Below are 12229 nucleotides of genomic sequence, written 5' to 3'. Positions count from 1 at the left end.
TTAATGAATTCCATCGTCACTGCCTCCATTAACGTCCGGACCTATGTGCCAATCCCACAAACATTTCATTTTACTGGTGGTGCTAGATTGCTGCGCAAGACAACTCGAATATTACAACGACTTTGCGCATGCATGCACACATATGGGCAGCTCCTCAGACATACTGCAAGCGCATGCTGGCATAGTCAAAGATCACAAGGATGAAGACACCAGGTTGACATCAAGCAACAAACACAATGTTTTCAACGTTTACCAAATTTGTTCCATGATCTCGCATTGTTTCAAGCATCTGCTGGTGGTGATGGCTGTCCTTTGCATTCAATTTCCAGTACCTTTATGACTATTGCGCGCATGCGCGCTATCATCTGCCCAACGCATCACTCATTGATGGTACACAGTTTCAGCATGACTGCAAAAGCGCGTTTACTGCACATTTTGACGTCAGACAACAAGGCCAGGGGTCGCTTGACCAATGCAATTGTGCAATAGTCGTTAGTTAATTGCAGCCCATCTGCCACTCTGATCCCAGTCCCTATCTGAGGACGACCTTGCAGGGAGTGATAGGGAGTGCCAGGTCCAGGATCTCCTTGAAGATGTGCAAGGGCAGCCACCTCAGTGGGCAGGCACCATCCACCCTGCACCCACCACTGACACCATCAAACATCCTTTTTGGCTGGCAGAGGACTCTCTGACTGTGTTGCAGCCTCCTCTTTCCCCTTTGCTTAGTCAGTTGCTCCTCACCTCCTCCGCTCATTTCTTGCCCTTATAGCCATCGCCCTACATTGCCATCTAAATCTATGACAGTAAAATTGCCCTAACAGCCACTAGGGAATTACTCCCCATGCTGCAGTCTCTAAAGGCCTTACTGACCTCAACTCTCACTCAGGTACATGTGCAGATTTGCGAGGAAGACTATAGGCACGGGATGATTGCACTCGGGTACATAGGTGCAGACTTGTGAAGACACAGGGCACACAACTTGTACATCACAACAAGTGCATGCTCACCGGGGGTGCAGCGCGGCGGCGACCGCCCCGCGCAGACGTGGCGCAGCATGGGCAGCCGTAGCCTGCACCTCGGCCCATTCGCGCGCGACCAGCCGCGGCTCCAACACTCTCAGTGACAGCAGCCTGCGCAGAACACCATTCAAATCAATGAGCTGCCTTTCCCTCTGCGCAGCAAAGATGAGAAAATTTCTATATGTCAATCCTGCAGCTTCCCACGAGCCCTTGGAGAGGCTGCAGAGCTACATTCAGCGATTATGCAAGCGGGCAATTGGGCTTCAGGGCTGCCTGAATGCCAGCCCTACAGCTCAAATCCCACACTCCGATTCCCCTTCAGGCTAATTAGCTCACTATTGTGCACGCACTCGAGCTACATTTCATATATATGAAGCAGACAAAGCCCAGAACCGCCAAAGCAAATCTCACAAGGCTGCTGCGAGCGGCTGCAGGCGCGCACCTGAGGGAGCAGTTGATGGCGACGGTGCGATTGAGCTCGGAGATGACTCGGCCGATAAGCCGTGCGTCGCGCTCCGCTGCATGCTCCGCCGGCGCCGCCGATGCAGCCGCCGATGCGCGCACACCAAGCAGGCTCACCTGCAATTAAGATACAGTAGTCAGCACCACAATTCCCGCACCCCTCATAATGCGTGAAAAGTTTGGACCTCTTTTCGAGAGTCTGTCCTTCATTGAGATGATGTTTCGTCCGGGCTCGGCGAGAGCTTACCAAAACTGGTCTAAAGATTGCCATAGGGTTTATTTTTGAGTTTTAGGGTCTTATTTTCGACCCTTTCTGCGGGCAGTATGGTGCAGACTAGAGGATTGCATTTTGTCTGATCACTGAAGCTGCTTGTTTTTTCTTTATAGATTGCCATGGGCTCTGTGAAGGGCCTGCTCTCCATTCACCCAGCTTCGGAAGGGCCGGAAGAGCATCTTTTCACTATTTTGCTGCGCTTTAAAAGGCTGTATTGAACATGCAAGCAATCTTTGTAAGGTTCCGTCCTTCAGTTGGTGGCACTTTAAGCATACGACTTGATTGAAGAGTCGTGTGGAATAGTTGTTTCCGACCCATGAGCAACACGAGATTCCATCACCTGCAGCCGGCGCAAACTGTTGCCGGCCGCCAGAGCGCGGGCCAGCAGGCACAGCGCGGCCGTCGTGGGCGCCAGGTCAGACGCATGCATGGATGCCACTGCAGACCATGAACACAGCCGGTGAGTCACACACTGTAAATTGCTTGTTTTCACTTCTCAGCACTTTCTAGGAGAGAGTTCCCACCACTGCAAACCCCTGTGGCAAAGTGAACGATAAAAGGAACCACAATAGGGAGAACGATACTAAATGTACAGAGTCCAATCCATGTCCTGCACCTTTTCCCGGCAACCTGCATCTCTGGCACTTTGTCCAACAAAGGGCTTCATCAGAGTAAGCAGTGTGGCATGATTGTTGGTGCTGAAAGTAGCTGCACAGATCTTGGCACTCAGAACGGCGGCTCACATGATATGACGACCGTGGTGGCCTGCATCTCAGGCAGCTGGCCGGCGAGGCAGGCCAGGGTGGCAGGGGTGGCGCCTAGAACCATGAGGGTGTTATTTGCCGGGTTGGCCTCCTTGGCGGCCATGACCGGCCACGCGCATGCCAGCCGCTCCCGGCTCAGCCGCGTCGCCATGCGCTGAAAGTCCCCACTGCCGCCAGTGTGGTGCACCAGCTCCTGCAATGCGGGCAATTCAGTTCACAACAGTTCAGTCAACCAACCTACAGGATTATCACTGTGCTTATCACTGTGTAGCAACCTGTGCTCCATCGAAGCGGCCAATCAGTTGCATCTGCATTGGTGAAGAAACGATGCTCATTTAGTTGAGCTGCAATGGTGAGGAGGCAGCCTGTTGTTGGTTGTTGAAAGGCAGCAAACTTCACTGCTCATGTCCAGGTGGATAAAAGCACCAAGGCCACAAACATCTGCGTGTTCCTCTGGCCTCTGCGGGGAGAGGTGCCACCATCTCAATAGATGATAACTCAGCATTTCAAGTATCTGTGCAAGACAGAAAGAGCCTGGAGTGGAGAAGCACACCCGCATGGCGTCCGCATGCAGCTTGGAGATCTGCTGGGAGGTGCGGTCATTGGCGCGCAGCACCTCGTTCGCTGACCTGGCCGCCTGGCGCAGAGACGGCCCTGCGCCCTCGGCCCCGCTCACTCCAAGGCATCGCAGCTCTTCTGCCGCATGCTTCATGGCCGGCAACACGTTGCCTACACATGCACCTCCAGCTGTCAAGTCGGAATTCAAACTGCTACGGAACCTGCCTGACAGCTGCAAGAGCGTAGCTGAGCCATGCACAAGGTAGGGCTAGTTCCCTGTTGAAGCATGGGCATGCATGCCAGGACGACACCGGCATCACCTTTCAGGACAGAGTTGCTGCAAATGGACTGGAATGGAAATAATGACAAAAGAAGGCATGCATGCATCCTGGCAGACAAGAGCAGTCAACCAGGTCGTGCAGGCGCACTTCTGTAGTGCTGGGTCGACTGCCGGGTCGCCTCCTCCCTCAGCCGCAAGGCTACCTCCCGTGCATGCCGCTTGCTTCGCAGGTGTTCCTTCCACCTCTTATCCTGCAAATTTGGCTCTGACGGCACCCAGCATGCGCACGCCTCGCAAAACGCCGCCTGCACAAAAGCCCACAGATTTTCAGCACTGCTTTTGCCACTCAGAATGTTCTGCTAGCAAAAGTGCACCGGAGAAATCTGCAGGGAGACACTCTGAAAATGAATGGCAGACCATCTACACGACAGCAGAACACCCTATACGTCTTTCTCAATGTGCAAGGAACGTGAGCAGCATCAATGCATGCCATGACTTCTTCTGTTTTCAATAACATGATGCTGGCATCTCACAGAAGGCTAAATGCAGTGCCTTATGGGACTTGCCTCTGGCGTCTTCTGCAGCCCAGGTCGGTCAAAAAAGGGGTGCTCGCTGGAAGCTTGAGATTGGTCATGCTTCAATCTGCCCCTGGGATGCTGGTGTGAGCTGTGGCGCGCTGTATGCGCTGCGCTGGGTGCTTCAGAGCTGCTCGGCCCCGTGCCAGAGTAGGCACGAGACCTTCCTGCCCTCTGTGCAGCTTGATCTTGCTCCTCCTCCCAATCGCTGTCACTGCTCTCTGCGTCCTGCATGCTCGGTCCTGCTTCTGATGAGTAAGCTTTTGCCTGATGCGGGCTCCTGCGAGCCCCTGCCTTAAATCCGAGACTGCTGTGATGCTTCGTTGGGCCTGCAGTTGTGGCACCAGTGCTGGGTTGCAGCCATTGCTTCCCCTTGTCCTGAAAGGCATGAGCAGGTACTTCTGCCATCTTTGAGGCCCTTGGGCTGTCAGTGGGGTAAAGTGTTATTTCTGTGCTGACCCGGCGGCCTGGAAGAGCTGACTCTTGGCCCGATCTGACCCTTCTGCTGCCAGATGGCTCGGGCCTCCACTTGAACTTTTTGGCCATTTTCCTGCCCTGCAGCTGGCCTGAGCTTGGGTTGGGGTCTGCCAGCACTGCTGCAATGTGTTGCAAGTCGGCACCTGCAAGATCAGCGTAATTTAACCCGAGCAGGAACCACCAGAAGGTGCTGCTTGCAAGATTGTGCTGATATAAGACTGGGTTTGCGTCAGGCTTCAAAAAAATTTCAAGGCGAACCGAGCACCCACCATGGTGAGCTGCAGGTTCAGCCGATTCCTCAGCATTCTCATCGTACACAGGAATAATTTCTTCACCAGAGTCCATGGCAAATCCCAGCCTTTTCGAACGACGAAGGACGTTTTTGCTGGAATCCTTTTGATTACGCTTCCGGCAGGTTTTCTTGATTTTATTGCGCACCGGCGTCCTCTGGACAGCTGCCTAGAAAGAATAAGCACATTGAGTCCTAGTACTCGCAAGTGTACTACTCCCTTCCACGGCAAGGGAGAAGAATCAGCTATAATCTTAAATTGAACTTCAGTAATGCACTATCATACATTAGAAATCAAAGCCAAGCACTTTTGTACAAAGTTGAAGGAGGTGAGTGCGACATGACTTGAACACTCCGTTGGGCAAAGTGGGCAGATGCGCTCGGGCAGTAGCTTCCCAGGAAGCTGCCAGAAGCGCTCGACAGCAAGGTTGCAAATCTGTTGAGCTTTCCAAGGTATAGATAGTTTGAATCCACCGTTCTGCTAGAGTGTACTACACTCACTGTAGCATTCCTGCATTTACAGAACGCGGCTATAAGTAGCTGGTTCTAGCCGATGTGCACTTCAGATCTGCCAGATCTACCATAGTGTGTACACATGTGGATTAGTGCACGCACCGGCTCCAGAGTCCCAATTGATTCTAGTACTGTAATTATATTGTAACTGGCATGCACCTGCAAGTCGCCCTCCAATAGCGCATATACTCACTGGGCAGCTCCTAAGCATAAGCTTCCTGGGAGGCCTCTAGAGGCCTCCCAGATCTGTTTGTTGTGCAATATACCTTTCAAAAAATATCTTGCACGCATGCTTGTGCTGCATGCTCTGCTGAGAAGCAACCATGATGTCAACGAGAGCCCTAAGTGACATCATGTGAACATGAGATATGCATACCGCATTCAGACCTAGTCAGACATGCACTAACGGTCACCAGATGTCCTGACAATCCCGCCCATTCTCAGCAGGTACGTACACAGTGTAGTAGTCCTACTCCTATATACAGACCCTTGAATGTAGTGATCCCAAATGCGTCTGCAGGTGACCCTAGCAACGCAGGTGAATGTTCACCGCATCTCCTCATGTCCAATAACCCTAGAACAATGGCGCGCTGATTCTGCGCGATGAAATGTCATCTGCACCAATGCATTGTTGTTCTAACCATCTATAACCAGCTCTGACCAAGCCATGATCCTCTCCTCTAATGTCTTTCACCAAAGCGATAGTACAATACTCTTGCGGTAACCTCGTCATATTGATACAATACTATGCGACACTATCCTAGTCGGGCACCTGCCTATTTCTATTTCTTGCCTCACGCATCTGCACACCTCCTCATATTCCACCAGCCCCGGCTTGTGAGGCAAGTGATGTGCATTGTAGTCTTACAGCTAGACATGCAAAATCTACAGATGGTGCAGAAGCTGCAACACATATCCCCCAAAAAATGCGTATAAAATGCCACGAGAAGGACATAGCTAAGCCCCTATACACATGTCCTAGCGCCGCTGTCAAGGCATTGAGCCTTTTCACAGCCTCTTAAGGCCTCACCATTTGCGTCATAGTATTGAGAATGCTCCTGCGCCAGCCGGAGCACTGAGGTAGCAGAAAGGTTCCATGTGAAGCCTCCCTGTCTTCTACAACCTGCAGAGAAGTGCAGCTTAATTGTCCTGGACCTTTGGTGACAGCCGACTGCCGTCAAGATGCGGCTGTTATAATTGAAAGCACAGACTGCCATGATGATGAGATGAAAAAGATGTGCAAAGACTTTTCATCTCAGTCAAAACACTGAGCAGGAATGCTCTGTTAGCTCATGAGGAATGCCCTTAAAACCAAAAATACACATGTTGAGCCACTATCTATCACGGAAGCATCCTTGCCTTTGCTGAACTGCCTGCTGTCCTCAGGTGACGCAGGATCAGCTTGGTGGGTACAAGGTTATCTGCCCCTGAAATGCAGATGAGTGTGTCAGGGGGCATGTCCTCTGGCCAGAGCATCAGTGCACTCCATGAAAAGTCTCGACAAAAGACCTGCACGCACATGGAAAGAATCGTGTCACTGCCATCTTGTACAATAGTTTCACTGACTTGTCCTTCCACGCAGCCACCAAGAGTGATACACAAAGCTCAGATGAACTCTGCAAGCTCAGGATCGAAATTGCCATCAACATACCTCAGCAACCATCAGATCACGGGCACAGAAGAAGCGGATCATGTCCAAACAGCCCTTCCCACTCAGCTGGCAGGACGGCGGTGCATAGATGAAATTCTGGAGCAGGCCCGGCCAGCAGGTAAGCAAACAGACTGCATCAATGAGGACCAGCGATTCAACGACCTGCGAGAAAACACACACGATCTGTCCCAATGTGCACTTTGCCCACAAGCTCTCAGATAACACGGAAGCTTAATATCGACCATGTAGTCGCCTGTGCGCCATACCAACACAAAGGCGCACAGATCTCATAAGCATTGCAAGCATCACCGCATATCCCAGATCACTTTGCAATGCTTTGCATCAGAGCCATACTGAAGCTTCCAAGCACCCAGACTCCTGTCAGGAGGTTATGTTATTTAAATAATTAATCACCCTGATCAACAACCTGAAAGAGCGGACTCCCACCTCAGGATGTAGCTTGCAGAGACGTGCAGCCACAAATGTCCCGAAAGAATGTCCGACAACGCATGCCTTTGAAAACCCTCCTCTGTGAATAATCTTGCAGACATCTCGGGCAGCATCATCAAAGAGGACCTTCGAGGAGTGCAATCTCAGAGACACGTGGCCATATTCCACAAAAATCAGTGTATGTCTGGGATATGCGCGTAGCAGGTCCAGCACCCAGTAAAAGTATGGACCCTGTGGACACATAAGCAATCACAAATCTTGGGCTTGCACTAGTGCCCTCCCATTGAGGGCATCACCACAAGAGCAGTCTAGGGAGCATTGACTGTGAGTATTGGCCTGTCCGAACAATAGTATGAAATATGCAAGGTACTGGGAAAAACAGGAGGCATGGTTTACCGCTCCAGGCTTGCGTTGCAAAGGCCAACTGGTATTGTAGATGAGTGGAGTAAGATCGTCTTTTGCAAGCACATGAACACCTGGTTTTTTATATCTATCAACCGCGGTGCAAAGAGGGAAGCAGTGCAAGTCACACCAGTCCCAAGCCGATGCCATGTAGAAAAATGATTGGGTGCCTTGGCATCGAACCCCTCTCGGCCTGTCGTGATAAAGTCCAATAGATTGTTCCCTGCCGTGACAGGCACAAAGCATGTCAGGTGGATGCACATGCATTATTTACTCAAATGCCCTTTGCCGAGATCAAAATGTCTTGCGCATTCAAGGTCTGACGTTGGAACAAGGAATATGTGCAGAAGCACCAGCACTGACATGCTGTTGACTGTCAGAACAAACCTCAAACTGGTGCAAACTGAAGCCCAACATCAGCAGCCATATCCTGCTTGTTGCGCCAGCAAGCTCGCTGAAGAGATGCACCGCCAAAGGTTTATAGTACACCCTCAGGGGCTCCCACAAATGCGCCATGAAGAACACATCAGGATTCTTTCCCTCCAGCAGCTTGACGCTCCAGGTCTCTTCGCATTTGGTCACAAAGCGAGCTACCTGAGCTCTGCCCTGCATATTTACATATAATAAATATTGAATATCACGTCTATACCGACTCTGAAGCTCTAATCTGTACAAAACGTGCACATTGTGGGAGAAAAGACAGGAAGACAAGCCTGAAGACGCAAACCTCTGGGCTGAGCTCTGTCCAATGCTTGCAGCAGAACGCGTACGCCATAAACTCCTCCACGTTTCTGCGCAGAATCTTGTCACAAGGAGCGCCACGGAACCAACCCCGAAGGAAGTCATCCAACGAGAAGGTTTGTCGCAGTGTGAGAAATCTCTCCATGACTGCCTGTACATTGTCGCCGAAAGGTAGATATGCAGAAGGCTTGTTAAGGACTCTCAGCCTGCACCCGTAATTCTTGTACTTAGAAATGGCTCAATTAAGTAACGAAAAATTATACACCACTCTCTCTATGTAGCTCTCCTAAAAGTACTTCACCAATCAGACACCATCATGTGTGGGAAGAGCTTTTTGTGTGGCACCGCACCTGCGCCAGTGCCTGTAGATGTACACGCTTTCCAAGCAAGCCCATAGGGCAGACCAAATCCTTGTTGTCGTGAGAATCGTCATCATCCTTTGCAAATGTATCAGAGCCTACGAGTCAGATACAAGAGAGGTTGGGGCGTCCTATTCAGGACGATCAGAGGAGCCTGCAGCAGCACCCGGCAGAAAACGGAATTTGCTTCTTGCATGGATACCGTAATACTTTCCACCCTCCCCAACCTCCCGCCCAGCTTGAGGATGCCCTCCTGGGGTTCCAATACTTCTATGAACACTTCCATTGGGCAAAGTGGGCAGATGCGCTTGGGCAGTAGCTTCCCAGGAAGCTGCCAGAAGCGCTTGACAGCAAGGTTGCACCTCTGTTGAGGTTTAAAGGAAATTTCCAAGGTATAGATAATATTGATTGCACCGTTCTGCTAGTGTGTACTACACTGTAGCATAATGCTACTAGCATTAGTGATTTTACAGAAAGCGGCTATAAGTAGCTGGTTCCAGCCGATGTGCACCTCAGATCTGTGTACGCATGTCAATCAGCGCATCGCGATCGGCTCCAGAGTCCCAATTGATTCTAGTACTGTAATTACAATCTGATTGGCATGCACCTGCAGATCGCCCTCCAATAGCGCATGTTTTCACTGGGCAGCTCCTAAGCATAAGCATCCTAGGAATTCCTAGGAGGCCTTTGCATGTTGTGCAATATTATCATAAAAAATGCTTAAATGTTGGCGTTGTCAAGAAGAATTTCGATTACTCATGGATGTCACACTCACAGCACTCAAAGGACCACTTGCAAAATGTAAATCGTTGCCCTGCGCAATGCACCATGCGAGTCTACATGGATTGCCCAGGCACCAGTAAGATCTTGCACGCATGCTTCTGCTGCATGCTTTGCTGAGAAGCAACCATGATGTCAAGAAGAGCCCCTAAGTCGTGACTAGCAGCCACAGCAGGCCCTTGAGGAACATCCAGATCTCTGCGCCGCCCAGCTTGGAGTCCCCATACAGCCGGTCCACAAACACTATGGGCACCTGCAGCAATGCAATCACAAAGTGCTCAAGCATGCAACAATGAAAAGGATCTCCTTCTCGTTGAGTCTCACTCTAGGCAGGCAGTCCCAACAAGCCTCCCAGATATCATCTGTGCACTGCAGTCTTAGCTCCAACGCAATAAGGACCCTGGCTCAACGGTGTAGCCAGCTTCAATACAAAAAATTCCTAGCCAGGCAGCCTGTCGTTTTGGTGGCTAACCCTCTCCTACGATTCCTTCTGCAATTCTTTCTCTGACCCTTTCTCTGATTTGAGAGAGAAGTCTGTGCACACCTCGTCAATGGTGGCACCAAGGTTGCGTGCGCGGACCATCATTTCCATCTGGAAGGCATAACCGCGCGAGCCGCAGTCCTTGACCAGCTCTGTCAGCACGCTCTTGCGGTACAGCCGGAACGACCCCGTCAGGTCAGACACCTGCGCCGCATCACATGCAATTTGCCAACTGCAGACCCGCACAGCAACAGGGTAGTGAGGCCAAGTCCCCCTGACTTAAACCCTTTAGATATTCTGTGCAAGGAGTCTGTGAGGATCAGCAAAGCACCAGTGGGTGGGGCCAAGTCCCCTGGAATGGAACCTCCTGTGAAGAGGATCTATGCACTGGTACCTATCAAGAAGATCTACTGCCCTATGCAGCAAGCAGGGGTTGACGAACGCATGACAAGCACCCTGCATCAAATCATTCAAGAGGACACAATATCCAAGATCTCTCAAGCACCAGCACAGACACATCCTTCCTCCAAGCTTCCTTCGGCAGAAGGCAGACACACACCTTGGGCTGCAGCAGCGTGGCTGCCAGGATGTTGGCGCCGCAGCTTGTGAGCTTGCGACGGAAGTCCCAGCCGGAGATGCCCCCCTCGCGCGCATAGCGAGTCCCGCTCACAATATCCGCGTCCCTCTCCGCCTGCTTCGCTATGAACTCTGGGATGTACTTGGGCTGCAAAACCCCACACAGCAGCGCAGGTCAGACCGCAACTCTGCACAGGCGTCCAACATTTTCATGCATTTGTTCGAGCAGTGACCTCTTGTTTATGATGTCATTCTGCTACACATGAGCTGCTGTGAGCTTTTGGCAGCCATGAACGATTCCAGTCCTTTTATGCATCTTGGCTGCGAATGCTACAGTAGAGCAGGGAACTCCACAGACAAAACGTAGTTCAGGCGGAGTGCACAAAGGGGATGTTTCATCAAAATAGGTGCACAATAAGTGCAGTGAGGGGATAACAGGGGCTCACATGATGCGAGAGGTCTGCATCCATCACCACAACGAAGTCCCCTGTCGCATGCTTGAGGCCGTATACATATGCAGTGCCTGCCGCCGACACACACTGACATTCAACTCAAGCAGCGATACAAGACTATTCTGGCAAAATGAGTGTAGTTTCTGGTCAACAGGTAGCGATGTCGGGTTGACAGTGACAAATGCCGGTCCAAGCTCTGTTATGAAGGCTCACCTAAGCCCAGCTTTCCAGGCCGTGTCCTAAGGACCTGCATGTGGGCGCAAATCACATCATACATTTCAGTAGATTTGTAATTTTTACCAGAGGTCGTGCCACAAAAGATGAAGGCAAGGGTGGTTGCGCAGGAGCTTCGGCAGGCAGCAAGGAGCTCACAATCTTGTCAGAGCTGTATGCAGTCTGCAGTCGCTTGACCACCTCCTGTGTCCCATCTGGACTGTTGTCGTCAATGATTACTATCTCATAGTCCAGTTTCCTGCGGCATCCCACCAACAGCTGTCTGCTAGAGTATAACAGTCTCAGGATGTCTGTACAGGCTCAGTTGTGAGCCCTAGCAAGCAGTGGTTCCACAGAAGAAGAGCAGGCCAACATGCGGCCTCTAGAGGTGGGTTGGGATCAAACAATCCGATTCAAAAGGGTAAACATGAGCTCACATGACAGGAAACCCACCTGGATTCGAATGTCTTCACAAGGAGGGCGACGATGATGCCTATATTTTCGCGTTCATTGTAGGTCGGGAGCAGCACAGAATACTTGTGCGTACGCTTACCTTTTGCCATTGAGTTGTGAATCAATCTATCTGCTTGATCCTAGCTAACATACACTTGCCCGATGGCACTCCATGCGTTCACCGAGAGGTGCCTCAAAGAACCCCTCGGTGATTATTTCAATTGTGGGGAAATTGATAGCTTCTCAGAATAGCTAAGATGCAACTGATAGCGATCTCCAACATTGTTATAGGCTACTGGAGTGAGGCAGTATCTTGCTGAATTGAATATTCCCTTCTACCCTACTGAGACCGTCGCAGCAAATTCTCGGCAGAATAATGCCGAGAAGCTCTAGCAAACTTTCCTCAATGATGTTATACGCATTCCACAGTCTGAGATATTGATTTGAAGTCATGTCCTAT

At 50.9% G+C, this 12229-nt stretch overlaps 2 protein-coding genes across 2 annotated transcripts; both read right to left on the bottom strand.

The window, feature by feature from the left end:
- Positions 1-532: 532 nt before the first annotated feature.
- Positions 533-4720, bottom strand: COCSUDRAFT_59781 (hypothetical protein; the record flags this gene model as incomplete). Its single annotated transcript, XM_005643340.1, has 9 exons — positions 533-635; positions 1008-1130; positions 1462-1598; positions 2096-2193; positions 2499-2712; positions 3073-3248; positions 3506-3662; positions 4431-4552; positions 4675-4720. 9 exons carry the CDS (start codon positions 4718-4720, stop codon positions 533-535), a joined length of 1176 nt encoding a protein of 391 aa, XP_005643397.1.
- A 4548-nt stretch (positions 4721-9268) lies between these two features.
- On the bottom strand, positions 9269-12194 carry COCSUDRAFT_31457 (nucleotide-diphospho-sugar transferase). Its single transcript, XM_005643339.1, has 7 exons — positions 11770-12194; positions 11476-11575; positions 11317-11350; positions 11098-11174; positions 10635-10799; positions 10139-10279; positions 9269-9847 (listed from the first exon to the last, which is right to left on the bottom strand). The coding sequence occupies exons 1-7, from the start codon at positions 11877-11879 to the stop codon at positions 9743-9745; spliced, it is 732 nt and encodes a 243-aa protein (XP_005643396.1). The 5' UTR covers positions 11880-12194; the 3' UTR covers positions 9269-9742.
- Between the last annotated feature and the right edge of the window lie 35 nt (positions 12195-12229).

Source organism: Coccomyxa subellipsoidea (genome assembly GCF_000258705.1).
Source record: "Coccomyxa subellipsoidea C-169, whole genome shotgun sequence".
NCBI classification, from domain to species: Eukaryota; Viridiplantae; Chlorophyta; class Trebouxiophyceae; family Coccomyxaceae; genus Coccomyxa; species Coccomyxa subellipsoidea.
This window is presented reverse-complemented; position numbering and strand designations above follow the sequence as displayed.

Bases quoted from the DNA above. Each gene is read 5' to 3' on its own strand.
- COCSUDRAFT_31457 (XM_005643339.1), bottom strand. From the start codon at position 11,879: ATGGCAAAAGGTAAGCGTACGCACAAGTATTCTGTGCTGCTCCCGACC. The intron at 11,351-11,475 runs GTGAGCTCCTTG...GCCCACATGCAG, and splicing joins CATACAGCTCTGACAAGATT to GTCCTTAGGACACGGCCTGG. The intron at 10,280-10,634 runs GTGTGTGTCTGC...GATGCGGCGCAG, and splicing joins CCACGCTGCTGCAGCCCAAG to GTGTCTGACCTGACGGGGTC.